The sequence below is a fragment of the Colletotrichum lupini genome, chromosome 5, assembly GCF_023278565.1.
Source record: "Colletotrichum lupini chromosome 5, complete sequence".
In the NCBI taxonomy this organism is placed as follows: domain Eukaryota; kingdom Fungi; phylum Ascomycota; class Sordariomycetes; order Glomerellales; family Glomerellaceae; genus Colletotrichum; species Colletotrichum lupini.
The window spans coordinates 6342094-6360061 of NC_064678.1; the positions used below are offsets into that span (position 1 = coordinate 6342094).

Consider the following 17968-nt stretch of genomic DNA (forward strand, 5'->3'; position numbering starts at 1 on the left):
CATGGAGTCTGGGGAAAATGAACCTTGGCACTGCAACCTCCGCCCCTACCTTCCCTAATTAGGGCACCTTTTAGGACGAGATGGGATGGAAGGTTAGGTTGGAAGTGGCAGGCACAACACCGGATGGCAGTTGATACCTTCCAGGTTCCATCACTTCAAATTCGGATGACAAAACGTAATCGAAGGATGATAGTCATGTCAAAATACTTGGGTAAGTAGCACGTGTAAGGTACCTTACGGATAGGTACCTAGGCACCGTTAAGGAAGGCATGGCAAGGAAGGCAAGTACGTCCGTAAAGAAGCCACAGCATCTTGCGGCCGTTGAGGAAGGGGCTTTACACGTGCAGAGTGCAGTATGCAGAAATGCAGAAATGCAACGACCTGAACAGGAAACATGGAGGGCACCTCATGAGTTGCAGATGCGTCCATTAGTGTCATTGACGTGTCGTTAAATCAAAGGTGAGGAAGTTCAGGGACAACACTTTTTGCAGGTGCACGCAAGGGAGGAAAAGGTGCAGGCGGGAGAGGACGCAGCCGGATCGTGGCTTGAGTCTATTCCACGTCCCTTCCATCATCACCATCGTCGTTGGGTGCTGAAAATAATGTCTAATAGCGGGTGATCGCCTGCACCAGCTCCCATTCTCAGTGCTCCGTTTTGACCGAGGTGTGGACGGGTGACGGGTGGGACCAGCGGGACAGGTGGCCCCAGCGTCAGTTACGTACCGTAGGGGTGGCACCCAAAGGGCATCTGCGCCTGCTCAAGTGGCTCATGAGTTTATGGCAGGTGTGCTCCCTGCAGGTGTCCAGCTTGCTGCTTCCCGTCGTGTCTTGTAGACTTGCAAAATGTTTCCAACTCGAGGAAGGAACCAAACGGGACCCATGTATGTATTGGGTTCACGCTTGCCTTCCCGTCCAGATGATACCTACCTACCTTAGGTACCGTACCTATGCTAAGTCCCTATGTATCTGCCCAATGAGCCTAAGGCCTGGGATTAGGTAGGTACGTTCTCAAAGGATCCAGGAAAACACCGTGCTCTCGAAGGCAGGAGTACATGAGCTGAAGCCTGAGGCCCCTTCACGCTACATGTGTAAATGTCCCTACCTAGATACCCTCGAGAGTCTGAACGGGGAAGACACTCAGGTGCGCCGGGCTGGACTCCGTCTCCCGCACCTTTTTTTTTCTTTTTCTTTCTTCTCCCATGCCATGACTATCATTTTGCATCACTCCAGGAGTTCAGAGTCCAGAATCCAAAAGTCCAAGTCCAGACTGAACTGTGGAAAGCAGAAACTCCCGGGGAAATTGCTTCGGCCCTTGGTTCACACAATGGACGAATGAGAGGCCGCAGCCTTTTCGACACCAGCTGAACGACAAAGACTGGAACTCTGCATCGCCAATATGGAACCCAATTACAACTCACCCAAATGTATCAGGTCCGTATCCGTACTCTCATCACCTCGACCCCTCGATCCCTCGACCCCTCCATGGACCCTCGCTGAACCCTCGTCGATCGATCAACCCTCGAGTTTGACGCGCCTCGACGGTTCCAGTCCTGCGTCCCGGCTCCCGTCTCCCATCTCCCATCCTCATGTCTCTCCCCGCTCTGATACCTAAGGTACCCAACCATGAGAAGGTGCTAATCGTTCCAGGTTGTCACCACCGTCATCACACACCACCATCAGCCCGTCGCACCCCACACCGTCTCTGGCTTGGTCTGACCTTTGCTCGAGGTCCTCTGCGCCGGTTCAGATCTCTCGCTGCGTTCCTGGCATGTCACTCTGTCTGAGCCTCTGGCTTTCTACTTCCCTCAGCATCTCAAGTACACTTCGGCCTCGTCGCATCCGTGGCATAATACCCACAAGGCGGGTGTTTGCCACCTACCTAGTCCCGACTTCACTAGTGTAACATTTCACCCAGCAATGTCTCCGATCCTACGGATACAGCCATGGGAAATTGACAATCGGCTCGCCAGCCTGGATCTTGTTGACCCAATGGGGACCAAAGACACAGAATTGTCTCTCATTCGTCAACAAACCGACAGACATGGAGGCTTCCATGCGAGGTGTCGTGGGCCGGTCAGCACACCCTGCGTGCCTGCGTGCCTCCATGTATGCAACTTCACGGCGCATCTCCTATCCCACTCGTCGCATACGACATACGGCGACGGTGATGCGGACGCTTGCTCGGATCCTTAATGTCATAATCTCATCTTCGTCTTCATTCAAGCCCAGTGGAGCTCGGACTCCTATCGCGGCTGCTCCCCGTCCACCTAGTCCTGGAAATTGTCCTGGATGTTTGGGTGACTGAACCTCACCTCGTCCTCAACGCGCTGCACCCACGCCAGCCCATCACCATCGTGCATTGTTCACTTGCCAGATTTCGGTACTTGCGCATGCGCCATGTCATGCAGTTCCAGCTCACCAGCCCTTTGCCGATTATTGCACGCCGGCCGACCCCTTTCCGGCATGCCGAATGTCGGCAGCTCAGGGCCGGCGCAACACTTACACACCTCGCTGCTGTCTCCTTACCTCGTCCCTTGAGGGCATTGGATAGTACGGTGCCCAACAGACAAGAGTCGCCAACCAACAAAATCCAACTCCGGCTTCTTGCGGCGACTCTTCAAACTCCCATCATTTACATCACCATGATCCTCTTCTCGACCCAATGAATTCCATCAAGAGGGGGAGGGGGACGCATCGATCGACACCACAGGGCTAGGCTGCGCAACCAATCGTCCCAAAGAACAGGCATTGAAAGGAACAAGCTTGCAAGTATTACACCCCCATGTGGCCACACACTAGCAGGGCTAAGGCCCAGATGGCGTGGCTGGTAGGGCTACCCTTGAGCTCACCTCAGCTGGACCAGGGAGACGTCCCCATCCCCGTTCCACTCGCTCACACTAACTCGCTTTGCAATGCGACAACGCCCCCTTGGAGTCTGAGCTCGCAGGCAGTCTCTGCAAGCTTGCTTTTGCGACGGGTGACCTGCTCCTGAACACAATGAGTTCCCCGCCGCCGCGACACGACGTCTGTTCTGTACGAATCTATTCAACGACCAAGAGGATACAGGTCGCCGAGCCGCCACTACTCCGTACCGATCGTAGTCTATTCCGTACATATGTACGTACGGATACAATGATCCATCAACCACTGTGGATATGTCAGCAGTAGGTACTCCGTACCCCGCCGCCGTCCAGGTCTGTCACTGGAACAGCTTGCGACATTCTCTCTCCACTGGCAAGACATGCCCCGAATCGCTCACAACAACTCCAGCTCAGCCCGCGTAGCTTCGTTGCCAAATAGTTGCCGGTCACACTAGACTAGAACCCCCTTTGCTGCGGTGAATTAGTAGCCATGTGGGATGGCCGCCACCATGGGAGGTTGCGCCGTCCTACAATTTACCAGACCCAGATCTCGGCGAAGCAAAGTCCCGTCTCGTCTGGTGGACCGTCTGGACTCCACGGCCGCCGACTTACACGGGTGACGGCCGAACCTCGATCAGGGCCAGGGCCAGTCCAGCTTGTCTTTCCCTGTCATGCGGATGCCCAGAATTCATGTTGGGCTGAACGACAGGGGTGTGGTCTTTTTAGCTCCCCCTCCCCCTTGTTGGCGCCATTTCCAGAAAAATCGACCCCAAATGTTGGTCTCCATTCGAATGTGCAATAGGCGCCAACACGCGACGAAGCAAGTCAAGAGTCCGAACTACCTAGCACAATGGAGTTGGAATGCGAGCAAGTTGGCGCTTTGCTTGTCACATTCGAGGTCGCATCCCCGTTGTTGCTTGACCACACCGCCTTATTGGTATTCCCTCCAACGTCTCGTTTTCCGTCCCACCCAACGAAGCCCGCCTCTTATCAGAACCGCGCCCGGGCGGGATAATGCCTATACCAGTCATGGTGCAGCGGTGCTGACACTGTCAGTCGCCTCCTCGGCCAGTTAGAAAAGTCGGGATGGGAGAGACCAACAACACCTGTTGCCCACCCGACCCAGGCATGTCAAGTCAATTACATACTCTCAAGCATATGGATCATGATGACCGCATCTACAGAGTATCAGCGTTCATCAAGCCTGGAAAGTCGCTTTCTCCACCCGTGGGCGCATCCATGGCCACCCCATCCGCGCCCGCTTCTGCAACACCGCTTAAGCTCAAAGCGTTTTCCCAGCTTGGAAGACGACCAGTCAGAGTTGTTAACCACACACCTATCGATGCGCCTTGCGGCAAATCTAAGCAAAGGCTTTTCGCCATCGTGACTATGCTAGAGCATTTGGGAACCTGGTTAGTGGTGAACACAGGTAAACTGACCTGTGGGGGGGGGGGTGTTAGCTGACCGCCCCACATCTTCACGTGAGTATGGCCCGTGCCACTCCGTAGGTGATCTAGATATAGTTCAGAATCGATTCTAAATTAATTAAGAATATATATTAACTATAATATTAAATAATTATATATATATAATAATAATTTTTAAAAAGTATTTTATATATTATAAATAACTAAAGCTAGCATTTTTAAAAAACTATCTTTAAATTAATTTAGAATCGATTCTGAATTAATTCTGGATTAAACTAATATTAATAAATAAAAATTAATAATATATAAGTTATTTTTAATATTAACACTTGATTATTAAATTAAACTATTTATATATATATTTTTATAATATCTTAATTAAATTAATATTATAAAAATTAATATTTAGAAATAAAACTATTACTAAGTTTTAAAATTTAATAAGGATTAGTTCGAAATTAGTTCTAAATTTGTTCTAAATTAATTCTAAACTAATTCTAAATTAGTTTTAAAATAAATTTTAAAATGAATTTTCAAAATTCAAAACTTTACTTTTTATATCTAAATTAATTATTACATATATGAATTATTATAATATATTTAAAAGAATATATTTTTTATATTAAAATAAGTATATTTTGATATTTTTAAATTATAATATAGAATTAATTCTGAAATATGTCTAAATTAGTTCTGAATTAATTCTAGATTACTTTAAGATTAGTTTAGAATTAGGTTAGCTGGACCCACTTATTTTCCACGGGCCAATCAGAAGAGCGCTCAGGTCAAGTCCCTTTTCCTTGGTCAGGTCAGGTAACCGGGGGGGCCACAGGTCAGTTTACCTGTGTTCACGGTTAGTGCAATTGTGTTTTCGGGGCTCTCTCGCTTATTTCACGAAGGAGGCTGACTGAGAATGAGAAGGCACTCTGAAAACGGGCCCTCCCAGGCGAGCTACTTTTGTTCCACGCGCAATCCCAGGATTTCGTCTTCGCACACCTCCTCTCTCGGTACACACCCTCACATCCACGACCCCTTCATCATCTCATTCCTTACAACCTTCTAAGCGGGACCAGATCTGGCGATACGGTTCAACTATCCCCATATTGTCTCGTCTCCCGCGACACGGCGCATCAAGCATCGTGTCTATATATATGATACTCTATCCTGCCCAGCTTGCACGCCAATCCTTCCACTCCACTGGCGCTCTGTTTTGGTCTATGATCCTCATAGATCCTTATCCATTCCCCTTGGATCTTAGGCCCCTCACGAAGGACTTCCTTTGTCAAACTCAATCGACAACAAGGCTATTGTCTCCAGAAACACGGCGCATAAATATCCTCCGTTTGTCTCAACCCTCGTCCATTGCGATTTGCATCTGCCAAGCAAGGGAACGGCACCTCAACCCACCTCAACCCATTTCAGCTTGCAGCCCCCTTGGACACTTCGGAATCGACCTGTTTGTAAGTCTGCTGTCATTTACAATTACCTACTGGGTGATACCGCTGCCAGTGATGCGTGGGAACCGTTCAAATTCGGCCGATGGTTTCAAAGCTTGCGGCGCAATGAGCCTCGCGTCACCCTAGCGCGCGGCATCCACTCGAAATAGCACCATAAAAGGGATCAAGCACTTACACGTCGATCATGTAGACAGACCTCCGCCAATCTCTCTCTCCCTCCCTCCTTCACTCAAGGCTCGCCCTCACTCTTATCCTCTCTTCGGCCACCCTCCTTGACACTCGCAAAGCAGTCGGTTCAGCCCGGATCATTATTCGGCAGCTTTCCCTCCTGACTTACGGCAGATGCGGCGGCCGAGGCCCACCCTCACATCCCCCTAGTCGCTTATGTCCAGCAGCGCCATTTCATTACTCGCAAGCCACTGTTAGGTCTTGGCCAGGGCCACCAGACACAGGCATACCCCAGACGTACAACCACCTGGCACCACACCGCATCCGAAGTCCATCGGCGAAGGTACCTCTACCTCTGCTGAAGGCTGACAGACCCCCTTTACGACCTTCCTCAAGCCTACACACTCACTTCCCATAATCAGCCGGCCTATCTTTAAGCAACCATGCCCGCTCTCACTCATGCTGAGCTTGCCTTGGGCGAGCCGCGTTCAACTGGTCGTTCTTACCACCACCTTTCTTTCTCTCATCTCTGCACTGGTCTTCTGATACTTACCGTCCTGGTCACCTTACGTTTGGTGGTATGTGGTGCTTTCTGGACTACGACGAGCAACAAGTTCAAAAAGTCTCAAGAACACGATCAACACGCCAAAAACCAGCTTGATTACTTGATCAATCAGCAACGGCTCCATCATCTCTTCGTCCAAGACGGGGCCTGGGTCATGGAAGAAAAGTCACGTGGGGTCAGCAGTAACACCCTAGTTGCTGGGGCTGAGTCGACTAGGAAGAACAGTCCGCAGGACGGTTTTATGAGGGGAAATGAGAAAGAGTCGGTTGAAGGTACAGAGAAGAGGAGTAGCGGCGATGTGATGTTTGCGGACCACATCCTTCGAATGGGCAAAGCTGCGGGTCAACCTTCCGCCCAGTTCATGTTGTCGAGACCTCCGCAGCCTCCTCCTCTCACGCCCCCGGAACTTTCGCCATCGGTTTTCACCTATGATGAGCGCAGAAGAAGCTTCACCAGTGGTGTGTCTGAGCTAGATGCATCGTTTTTCGAGCAGCCAAACCCTGACTATATGTCATCAACATCAACCGGCGCTTCGACAGCAACGCAGGAGGCGCAAACTACGAGGTCCTCCCCAGCACCCCGCAGGAGATCTTACACCAAGATGCTCCCCATTGGAATCCCTTCTCAGCCATCGGCTACAATACTTGACGATGAAGCCGGCATGGTCTTTTCCCCTTCGTCGTACCCACCTACTTCACCTCTACTTCCCGGCCCTCCCCCTATCTACGGTGAAATCCGTTATGACGAAGCCACTAAGCAAGAGATTGTCGTGCGAGGCGAGATCATCTCCTCTATGGACGGATCGGGGGCCGGGTGGAAGAGGCATACGAGAGTCTACGGAGGCGGTGTTTGCCTTGCCTGCGCAGCATCCGGTGACGATAGTCATCACCATGGCGGCTTTTACGGAGAGAACGTCCTGCCAGAAGAGAAGCGCTACTGAAAAACGAAACAAAAACGGCCTTGAGATGAGTCGAAACGAAAGAAGAGAGTGGTCTAATTAGGGTCGATGATACCATTGGGACGGGTCCTTTTCCTCTGGGACGTAAAGTGGCGATAGACGCAAGCGGCGCTTCATCAGCATCACGGCAGCGGCACAAAATGGGTTTGGTATACCATCTCATCGGGGAGGTCTCTTCTTTTCATCCAACATTTTACAGCATATTTACTGTCAACTCTTGATTTCATTCTAATATTATGGTCTTGGGGCTTGTCTGTTCGGTATGTTGTTGAACGCTATCCTGTTACATCTTGGCTTATCGGGTACTCTGGAGAATGGAAGAAAGGGGGTTTTCATTGGGGAAAGGGGGCATGTACTGGTGGACGGATGGGTTCGAGATTTTCCTTCTTTTTTCCCTTCTTACAATTTCACGCTTCACGATGTTTATGAGTTGACGATGATTACGATGCCAATACCAACGTTCGGTTGGTGTTGCAACTGCTGAGTGTTTTCTTGTGTTTGTATTGTGGAAAAAGATGAGAGAGCATGTATGTAGCTGAGATCAAGAGATTCGGCGTATGAGTGTGTATCTAGGTATTCATACGTATGTATCTAAGCCGAGAGGCGAATCCGGAATAAGTGTATCTTACTTTTGCTGTATCTACGTCCTCATGTAGTCCCAAGTCTGAATAGTGAGCTGTCTCGCAGTCGAAACTATACTGCATAATCTGAAAGACTAATGACCATTCGGGAGGGAAGTCTGGGGTATCAGTTGGTTTCTAGACCAACTGATCTGAAAGTCTATCAACAATCCAAGGGTCTCAACGGGGTGTCTTCGGAGAGAGTCTCGATGTGGACACTATCAAATCACTTGAGCCTCATGCGAAGCACCACCTGGGGAATAGCTTGCTCCAAATAGCTCTCCGAGAGACAGAGATCAAAGTAGATGAGAAGTTCGGGCAGGTGATGAAAGGCACCCAGCGAGCCATCTCTCCGCATACCTTTCCACATTCCGAATGAGATACTTTGGAATATCTAGCTTGGTTCTCGCCAAGAGACTACGCCTGGTGTGGTTATTGATCTTCAGAGTCTCACGGGACTTTCGTTCAGGCAGCAAGTAGCCAAGACCACCACGCAGAGAGAAAGAGTCCTGTCAAGGTCTCTCGACGAGGCTTGTCGAGGTCAGGACGCTTCCAAAGTTCCTTTTCACCTCAGGCGCGGCGCTACGGAAGCTGATGTGAGAGAGCTCCATCTCATAGTCCGAGCCTCCTTTCCCGCCTCCGTTGCGGGACATGTCGCATCAGTAGGAGTTGCCTAGATGAGATTGACCGAGTCAACTCGAGATGTCTCCATCAGTATTCGTACCCCTGAGGCTCCATCGCATCGCAACCCGAAGACGATCCATCAAGCTTCCTACCTTGCCCTCAGAACCCCCCCCCCCCCCCCCCCCCCCCCCCCCCCCCCCCGCGGCGACGCCGCGGGCCCGACCGGGGGGTGTGGCGGTGCGTGCGGCCGCACGGCCGCTGTGACAGGTGTGGGGGCCGAGCCCCACCTCCCCCCCCACACCCCCCCCCCCCCCCCGCGGCGCCGGGCAATATTGCGGGAACAGGCACGGGAACTAGGGGGTTCTTGTTGGCGTCAGCTCGATTACTGAGATTGAGCTTGAGGATCAAATCCTTCTACCCAAAGTTCCGAGCGTTAGCTTCGATTCGGGGGGTGTTCGCAAGTCCACCTCGCAGGGCACCTCCCAGGCAAACAGGGCCATCGAACATTCTCATCCCTCCGGCCATGGCAGATCTTGCAACCTGATGTTTTCGTTCTCGGGAAGGCTGACCTGGTGAGGTTGCCTTCATGCTCATGTTTCTGCCTCCCCGTAGGATGGGAACGTGGGGTACGGAGACCAAAGTCCCAAATCAAGTAAGCGTCTGCGTCCGCGACCAAGTCTCCGACGACAAGAAGTCTCCGTGAGCTCACCCCGGCGGCTGCGGTGAGGGGTTATGGCGAGGTTTGCTGCCAAGGACTGGGCCAAAAGTAATTGGCCATGTTTCGAAAGGACTCCCGCCTCGCCAGTCGAGCTTCCTCTCAATTGCGGCGGTGATCGCGTTTGGGATGCACTTGTACCTGGACAAGGTCGGTTGCGCCCACCACCCCCTCAAGAACTCTAATACCCTTGACCCTGTTCTAGGTCCCCATCCTTTCTTGTCGTCTTCTTCTTTATCTCACGTCATATTCGGGACATTCCAGAACAGCCAGACGAACCCCACCTGGCTAGAATGAACGGGATTCTCGAAAGGCGGCGGATCCTGTTAGGCTGCCGGTTCGTGGACTCGGTCCCCACTTTCCACGGTCCCGAAGGGGGGTGGGGAGGTCATGGGTAAACCGGGAAAGGCAGTTGAAAGTTGATACCGTTGTAGGCATCCGGCAACAGGCGAGAGTAGGCGACTGACCAGTTGCCGCTTGTCTGCAATGTGTCTGTATCTACGGCCGAGCTGCGCGGATTCCAGTTTACCCCTCCTTTATCGACGTGTGTGTGTATGCGTATGGCCTCTCGTTCTCCATGACAGAAGCTCGCTCGCAGTTGCGATAACCTCCTCCAAGTGACGGCTGCCGTGTAACACCCAGAACGCACAGATACACCGTTCTGTTGGGAATGGCGGTGGTGGTTGCGCGTAGGATCTTGATCAGCGAACCCGCTGTGGGTTGTCTGGAGAAGCGAGGGGTGGGCGAGAGTCTCCCTCCATAGGGTAGCGGTGTATTGTCGTTCATGTTTGTTGCTCCAGACCGACCAACTGACACGTCGACACCCGCCATGCACGAAGAGCTCCTTCCACCGTGAGACACCATGCCCAGATGACAGCGCGGAGACTCGGCCAAGGTATGGCCAAGGGGACGAGCTGCAAGCTCAAGACGGAGATGGCGTTTCTGCGCATGAGCAGATCGTGAGATCACGCCTACGTCAGCTGCCTTGCTGCTTATCACCCTCTCTATCCTTGACTGTCACGCCTCGACAGCTAGACCTTGATACCGACCTCCGCACACCTGAAAGGTGCCATCGAAGCCTAGTGATCTTCTACAAATTTTACTGAGCTTGGACGTGAGCACAGTCCTGACCTCATCAAAGGATTCCGTGGGAATCTGATATAGGGTCATTCTCAAGGTTGAATGATGCCCAAACGTGTTGGTAAGGTGCCAGGTAACAACAATCGGGAGGATGCTATCCCCTGGGTAGAGTGAGTTCTAGGAAGAGAGAGCCGCAGGATCCGTCATCAGAAGCCGCCGGGGTAGCTTATTGGTTTGCTATACGAAGTTTGATAGAAATAATACTTGATTGGCTGATGAGCAGCCGTCGAAGCAGAGCTAGCAAGGAGACGAACAGCAGGCGACACAATCTTACTCTCCGAGGATCTCAGCCCTATGACATGTCCAGGCTGGGCATGCAGGCGTGTTCCCTCGTAGGCTCCTAGGTTCGGCGAGAGGGGTTGGCCGCCGAAGAGGACCTTGGCCAAGCCTATCTTTATGTCGTTCGATAATTGCCGCAGTCCAGGCCTCAGCATGATCAGAGGTGATTGGAAGTGACCGTATAGGGCCCGTTATCCGTGGATACATAAACGATCGGTAAGACTCAGAATCAGGGTCACTGCTTTTCTCCTCGAGCCAAAATCCACACTCCCACGCTTTCAGATGACACATTTTTGCACATTTCATTCGGTTTGCCGGCAAAGCTGATGTTTGTCATACCTCGTGGAGGATGTTCGAGAACGTATCGGGTTCTCTATACCAAGAAGGTCTTGACACCTAAGAGCTGACCATATTGTTCGAATATTCCACTTGGTGACTCGGTTGTCCATCTCCCGATTCAGACAGTAGGCTGACCTTTGTTCCAGCATAATAGCACATCTTTATCCCTCTCGGTGCGCTCTTTTCCCAGTGCTCACGCACAATCGCGATTTCTGCCGTATCAGGCGGTCGTAACGGATTCACAATGCTTGCCTCGAGAATGTCAATCAGTGCTTCCACAACGCAAGTGAGATGACGCCTTCAAAACACTTGAAACAGAATTGCTCTGCCTTGTCGGTGCCCCGATGTGTCGAGCATAGATGCCGTCAACTGGCAACAATGGAAACAAGAGTGACATAAAATCATCGGTCCAGTGCCGTTCACTAAGGTACTCGGCTGTGTAGAGCGAACGCTGTCACATCCCGGGCCAACGATTTTCGAGGACCGTCTGCTCCTACGTCCAAATGTGCTTGAGATTCCTCAACAGACCACGGGTCTGTCTACCGCTGGAGATCCCGCACAACTCCTACTCGATGGTGAGGCATCCGTTGTGACTGTTTGGAATCTTGGGAAAACAGAATATCAGCATGCGCTGAAGTATGACTGAAGCCAACTGTCGAACTACGCTATGTTGTCAACGAGGTTTCAGGCCGGTCATCTCTCGTTGGACGGGCATAATATGCTTGAATCGGGAATAGCAACATCCACAGTCGAGTGACGAAAAGCTTGCTTCTTTCTGTACCATACATGATACTGGTGCCGGCTCCGCGGCTATCAGTTTCATCGTTGACGCGCCTCGTGGCGCTTCAACTTACCGCCACCAAGTATGTCTGGCTCCTCGGCGGCAAAAACGCAATGACACGCGAGACCCTCCAAGTCCTGTACTTTGCGCGCTTGTTGGAACAAAGATCTTTGATCGCCTCAACTTAAGATACCGTAGAGGCGCCATCTTGCCCAATCAGAAATTTCTCGTCCGGATAGTAGAGTCTTGGCCATGAACAAAGGGGTAACTGTAGGGCGTCATGAACCACGACAGCGGGGTACGGAAACGCCATGCAGAGAAAGCCGCTACATATAGGGTTTACATGCTGTCGTCGACTTGCTCAGCACCAATCACAATATTATAGTTGCGGTCACCTCCAGCGGTTACGGGCCCAAGCAGTTGGGCCAACGATCGATGGGTGGAAAGGTGGAGGGCTGGCAATCGACTGACTGGAGCCACGTTGACGATCTCCAGGCGTGCAGATCCGTTCTTGACGAGGTGTTACTGTGTTCTAAGCGCTCGCCGAGAAAGGACTTGCAGAATGCATCATGCAGGCGGCCGACTGCGGGCAAACCATTGCAATGAGCCATAGGTCCGGATCCCATCTTGTCTCCCGGAATTCTTCCCCGCAGTGGTCGGCCGGCGTGAACCCCTCGCAAAGTTCATTTCGCGAGGGATTTCCCTGCTACCTCGAGGTCGATGGACACGATGTCCAACAGTGCCACACATCGACATCATGTAACTCAGACCTTGCGATGTGATCAAGCGTGGCCAAACCCGAACTTCAATGTATTCATTCGCACTTATACGTAGTAAGGAAATGATCAGAGGGCACCTGATAGGTAGTGGTGACAGCAATCGTCGGGCTTAATACTCCGGCGGATCGCGGCGGCAGGTTCAAGGGCCCATCCCTTGAGAGCCGGCCTGCATGATGGGACGAACGGTGGAACGAGGCAAGGGTCGGTTTCCATTGCTCACGACAAAAGCCTTGGACAACCAAGTGGGCGGCGGGTAGCTTCCAAAGCCATGCCATGCCATTTCTGTGCAATGATTTTCCGTTCCTGCCAAAATCCCTCTATTCCCGCGAAGCCGGGAACGCCATATTCGCAGCGCGGGGTTCGGCTCCTGTCAGCAACGTGGGAAAGGATTGTGGATGAAATGAGGGTTTGGGATTGAATGGCTGGTGTGGCTTTGCGACTCGTGCAGGAAGAGCCACACATTCTTCCATCGCGTAATTTGCATCAGGGCAGACGCGTCTGCGGCGTCGCGGGGCCCGTATTTCTACAAAGCAATTTAACTCAAGGAGCGCCGGGAGGGGCTATAGCCGCGAACGCTAAGTTGGCACGTTAGCCACAGTCCGTCGTGTCTCGTTCAGCGCGGGCTAAACGGCATTCTCCTAAAGGCCTATGGAGTTGGGCCCTTTAGGACCCAAGTTATCGCCACCAAGAACCTGCCACGACTCCTTGGATATGACTCTGGAAGAAGGCCACCTTTCAGTATCGGAATGTGATGCGATGGCAGTTGGGCGCAACAATAGGCGGATGAGTTCAAAGTGTCTGAAGTTTGACACTGGGCAATTGAGACGAAAATGCTCTCGCGACAGGCTTGCCCTCGGGACCTTCCTTGCTGACAGTCACAGCCCGGAAGTGGGCCTATCCCGTTGAGATCCGTCAAGAATGTCACCTTGTGGTACTTTTCAGGAGGTTTGATGCCCACATCCTAGCGGGCGCACAGAACCGACAACGCCGTTGAGACTTGAAGTGTTCTTCTGCGGGTGTTGTCTCAGGTTCCTTGCCCCTTGCGGGAAACCTTGTAAGGTGTGGCCTCCCCTGGCATACATGGCCGAAAACAGAAGGGGATCAAGAGGCAGTGCGAGGGGAAAGTCTCCGTAAGAACCTGGGGTGGCCGGACGCTGTGGCAGACAGGTTCGTATCCATCAAGTTCGTGGGTCCATCTCATATAGGCCCCATCGTTGGCATCGTAGCCACTGTCCGCCTCCTTGTCCATTGTTGTAGCTTGGTCCGGGCGGGCGACGGAGAATGAGGGCTCAACACGGCTTTTCAAGGTCTAGTTGGCTACGCCAGCGTGTTCCGCCTTGAGTGATTGACGAGAAAGCACGCTTGTCATCCCAGCTTCAGGACACCAGCTGGCACCGTGGAGTTGTAAAGGAACACATCGACTTTCCAGACATTTTCATGTTGATTGGGAACATTACTGCGAAGCTTCCCACCATGTTTGGGCTAACGGAAAAGTCATGGTGCAGAATGACGAGTCCAGCAGGTGGGAAGTGGGAGACACACTTGTGTCACCAGGCTGCCCGGTGGCGAGGAGCTATTCTGAGCGACGACTCGTTGCGTGATGGCGGGGTACCTCGGCATGTGGAGGCGTGTAGCGAAAGAAAGGCGGACAGGTGCCACGACGCCATGTACCGTGTTATCGGAGGAGGTGAAACAGGCTTCCCTAAGCTTTCTGATGGGAAACAGGGCCAACAGACAATGAGTTAGGGAGATGCTGGAAGCGAGACACGGAAACAGCTGATGTCGCTTGCCCCGATTGTCGTGCTTCTCAGAGAAACCAAGAGCGGACTACATCAGACCTTATGCCCCCTTGTTTGAGGGGAAAGAGCGGGAGGGCCGGAGAGCCACAGGAGCGAGGAGAGACGCGCAACAGTAACGGGGCTATTCAGCCTCAGGCGAACAGATTACGGCGTATAGGATTGACCTCTTCTTTTTGCGTTTGCGAAGAAATGATGAACTACCGTTGAGTCGCTGATAATTAAGTTGGGAAGCCTTGGCGGGAGATGCGGCATCAGTGGAAAGTATCGTGTGGTGTACGGGGGAACCCCCTGGAGGAGGTCCAAGCAGTCAAAGCTTGCCATGGGGATGGAGGTGCCGCCGCCGTGTTGTCGGTGCCAATCTGCTTTCGTCCAGTGTGCGGCGAAGCGTTTTTTGTGCCGATGTCAATCATTCTCGAGCACGATCGTCTGTAGTAGCCACACGGCCTGATGAATGTGGTCAGAACCCAGGCATTCAACCCGCGGTCGGGATATCAATGGCCATCGAATCATCTCTAGATGGCAAAAGTGTTATTGTGTTTCCGAGGACGCCGAGACCAGGCCACCCAAATTGAAGGGTGGGGAGCTTGCCAGGGCCCGATCGGGTGCTGCTGCCGTTATGGCTGAAGGTGGTGAAGGATCGATCACCAGAGTCTTGTTCTAGTGTTGCAGCAAAAAAAGGCCACCTTGGCAATGTTTGAACGGCTGTCGATATCGTTGCTGATTGATGAGACGGCGTTTTGCGGTGGATTCCCCAATGCCAGGTGGGCGAGCTTCGGCTCCGTGTTGATCAGCACAGAAATAGAATACCTAGACGGGAAAAGGTTGGGGTCCTCGCAAGGGATCTGGAGTCTTGGACACTGGCCAATGGTCGCCTGTTTGGATTGGATGGTTCTTGATGCAAGCTGGACCGAGACGTTATGCTATGGCGAGCATGTTCCATAAGGCCGGTATCGTAATTTTGACCAGAAGGAGGCATGGTGGCATGGAAGCATGTTCGACGTAGCGGTGCGAGCGAGAACGAGAGCTACACAGTAGACCCAATAGACGGGGAGACCAGCGATCCGGGCTCTAGCGAGAGTTTAGCCCCTGAAAACGGCCAGAACTTGGAGAATGGTGGGTAGCACACTACTGTGGTAGGTAGAGTGGTGAGTGGATGGTGCTTTGCATTGACGTGCGGTTTTGTGGTAGTGTAGTGGTGTTGTAGTACCAGAGGCACAAGATGTATCCGTAGGTACTTTTCGGCACCTTGAGTTGAGGGTTCTGGTCAAGAGCAGTATCACGATGAGACTGTTGCTGATGCAGTGATGGAGTCGATGGGGTTGATACTCGCTCGTGCTCTAGCTGAAAGCTGGAACAGGCGACGGGAGGAGGAGTAGAAGTCATTCCTCTTGGACATGGCGACGGCGAAAATCGATGCCAGAGCCAGAGCCAGAGCCAGAGCCAGAGCCCAAAGCAAGGCAATGTTGTGTCGCAAGGGGAAGGGGGAAAAGAGATTCCCATCAGATGGGACGGAATGCCAGAGGCGGTTGTTGTCTTGGATGGATGTCTTGGATCGTGTTGGATGGTGAGCGGGTGATGGTCTCCGTGATGGCGCGGGAGTCTGAGCGAGTGCCGGGGCGAAGGGCCGTGGAATGATGATGCTCCAGCTCGAAGGATTAGTGCTGCTAACCTTCCGGTCCACCGCCCTTGGGGCCCAAGGTCCTTGGGATTGGGTCACTCACTGGGTGTGATGGAGGGTGGTGGTGGTGGTGGTGGTGTTGTGTGTCTGTAGGTTTGATTCGATGCTGGGCATGATGGACGCATCGCACTGCTGCATGAGCTGTGCACATATGGCTTGGATGCTTGGGCCAGAATCTGGAAACAGGTGCAACGACATCTGCAGAGCAGAAATGTGAATTGTGAACAGTTAACAAGAAGCAGCCGCAGCTACTCACCTAAGGGCAGAAGGCGATGGTGACAGAATCCAGTGATGTGCAGGGTGCAGCAGCCAGAAACGCGAGGCCCGCAACAGCTCTCGGATGCAGCTGGAACTTGCAGCTGGCAGAGGTTGCGAGGATCTCTACGGAGTATCCGTATCTAAGGTACCTTACCACACTGTCAAACAGTAAGGTACAGACAGGTACGCAGGACTCCGTAGACGAAGTTAAGTTCCTGAGGACTGAGGAAGGAGGAGAGACCGAGAGACAAGGTACAAAGGATACTTGCCCAAGGCGGCACATTGTTGCAGATGGAGGGGCGACTTTGCCTTTGACCTCGAGTCACGTCTCCTGGCCTAAGGAAGACTACGCGGTGATTGGCCGACAAGGCTTCCATTCATCACATTGACTAGCCAAGTTGGGGTCGCCGTCGGGTACTCAGTACCTCGATCTCGGAATGAGGAAGTTTCCTTGGTCGAAGCAGGAGTGATGGAAGAGCAAGAGAGCACCTGACATGGCCAACTCATGATTTTCAATGCTCGATGCACATTAAGATGCCTTCATAGGTGCCTATCTTAAGGCTTGCAATGAGTCAATGATTAGAATCCCGTCCTCTGTCGTGAGGTAATGCATCAGTCATTGTACCATGAGTCAACTCGAACTTCCAGGTCGGGGTGGTTCGACTGAAGTAGGTATGTACAAACACACGGGGCAGGGCAATCTCTCAGCACCGAGCAGACAGGTCTTGCCGGATATGACCCGCGCAGGTATGGTATAAGGTATGGAGGTGTGGAAGGTGAGGTACCTGATCCGTATGATTTTGCTTTTACGTAGAGTTGCGGATAATACTATAGAGTGTCCGGTAAGAAAGCAAAAAATAGAATAAATAATAAATAATAACTGAAGAAAACGAGAAAGAAATGGGATCGCTGCTCGGCTGCCGTCAGTCATCATCCCTGGCCGTGCCTTGTTACCAAGTCGCATTCCTCGACTGGTTAATCAACTTTGATGAAGCCACGGCTGGACCCATCAGGCCGCCGCCGCGTTGCCGACGCGGTCTTGCCCTGATTGACACTTGAGGCACGGATATTCGTACGGAATATTCAGGTAATTCTGCGTGTGGCACTGGTAAAATTCGTGCAGTCTATTTAGTTTTTTTCTCCTTGCGACTTCGCCTTCATCTTTCTGGTATTTGCTGGTAGGTGCCCTCCTTGTCTCCTTCTTCCTGCAGGCTGTGGTGGATAGATGAGAGTGGAGTCTGTCCATTATGGAAAGTCCAGATGCAGACACAGCAGGACCTCTCTATCCTTTCTAGTGCATCTTCATAAATGAAAAGGAAGGAAAAAAGTCAAAGGGTGCGGTACGGGAAGGCACTCAGGTAAGGCGAAAAGGTACATCTGGATCTGGCGTGAAATGGCATGGTTGACCCACTCGAGAGACCCTTGTCCTCGGTTCTTGATCACATCATTGGCCCGTTTTGTCGCCCGTCTCTGACTCCACCCATCTTGATTGGTCAGGCGCTCGCCTTGAATTGGTAGAG

The 17968-nt window shown here is 52.2% G+C and overlaps 7 protein-coding genes across 7 annotated transcripts; 4 read left to right on the top strand and 3 right to left on the bottom strand.

The window, feature by feature from the left end:
• Positions 1–269: 269 nt before the first annotated feature.
• Positions 270–2666, top strand: CLUP02_11310 (uncharacterized protein; the record flags this gene model as incomplete). The annotated part of the gene is made up of 11 exons (XM_049290278.1): positions 270–431; positions 492–590; positions 647–710; positions 764–830; positions 1015–1141; positions 1231–1315; positions 1347–1588; positions 1648–1710; positions 1786–2164; positions 2230–2354; positions 2409–2666. 11 exons carry the CDS (start codon positions 270–272, stop codon positions 2664–2666), a joined length of 1671 nt encoding a protein of 556 aa, XP_049147423.1.
• Positions 2667–2815: 149 nt separating this feature from the next.
• CLUP02_11311 (uncharacterized protein) lies at positions 2816–6275 on the top strand (the record flags this gene model as incomplete). Its single annotated transcript, XM_049290279.1, has 10 exons — positions 2816–2977; positions 3003–3066; positions 3166–3280; positions 3347–3529; positions 3664–3932; positions 3988–4290; positions 5210–5597; positions 5672–5861; positions 5936–6038; positions 6088–6275. 10 exons carry the CDS (start codon positions 2816–2818, stop codon positions 6273–6275), a joined length of 1965 nt encoding a protein of 654 aa, XP_049147424.1.
• Positions 6276–6356: 81 nt separating this feature from the next.
• CLUP02_11312 (uncharacterized protein) lies at positions 6357–7418 on the top strand (the record flags this gene model as incomplete). Its single annotated transcript, XM_049290280.1, has 1 exon — positions 6357–7418. The coding sequence occupies one exon, from the start codon at positions 6357–6359 to the stop codon at positions 7416–7418; it is 1062 nt and encodes a 353-aa protein (XP_049147425.1).
• Positions 7419–8767: 1349 nt separating this feature from the next.
• On the bottom strand, positions 8768–11105 carry CLUP02_11313 (uncharacterized protein; the record flags this gene model as incomplete). Its single annotated transcript, XM_049290281.1, has 12 exons — positions 8768–8828; positions 8904–8938; positions 9023–9094; positions 9186–9397; positions 9472–9536; positions 9639–9718; positions 9796–9871; positions 9925–10108; positions 10210–10337; positions 10417–10652; positions 10790–10961; positions 11020–11105. 12 exons carry the CDS (start codon positions 11103–11105, stop codon positions 8768–8770), a joined length of 1407 nt encoding a protein of 468 aa, XP_049147426.1.
• A 292-nt stretch (positions 11106–11397) lies between these two features.
• Positions 11398–12697, top strand: CLUP02_11314 (uncharacterized protein; the record flags this gene model as incomplete). Its single annotated transcript, XM_049290282.1, has 7 exons — positions 11398–11439; positions 11513–11543; positions 11597–11789; positions 11891–12088; positions 12300–12453; positions 12510–12615; positions 12675–12697. The coding sequence occupies 7 exons, from the start codon at positions 11398–11400 to the stop codon at positions 12695–12697; spliced, it is 747 nt and encodes a 248-aa protein (XP_049147427.1).
• Positions 12698–14763: 2066 nt separating this feature from the next.
• CLUP02_11315 (uncharacterized protein) lies at positions 14764–14922 on the bottom strand (the record flags this gene model as incomplete). The annotated part of the gene is made up of 1 exon (XM_049290283.1): positions 14764–14922. The coding sequence occupies one exon, from the start codon at positions 14920–14922 to the stop codon at positions 14764–14766; it is 159 nt and encodes a 52-aa protein (XP_049147428.1).
• An 866-nt stretch (positions 14923–15788) lies between these two features.
• On the bottom strand, positions 15789–16328 carry CLUP02_11316 (uncharacterized protein; the record flags this gene model as incomplete). Its single annotated transcript, XM_049290284.1, has 2 exons — positions 15789–16158; positions 16234–16328. The coding sequence occupies 2 exons, from the start codon at positions 16326–16328 to the stop codon at positions 15789–15791; spliced, it is 465 nt and encodes a 154-aa protein (XP_049147429.1).
• Positions 16329–17968: the final 1640 nt, after the last annotated feature.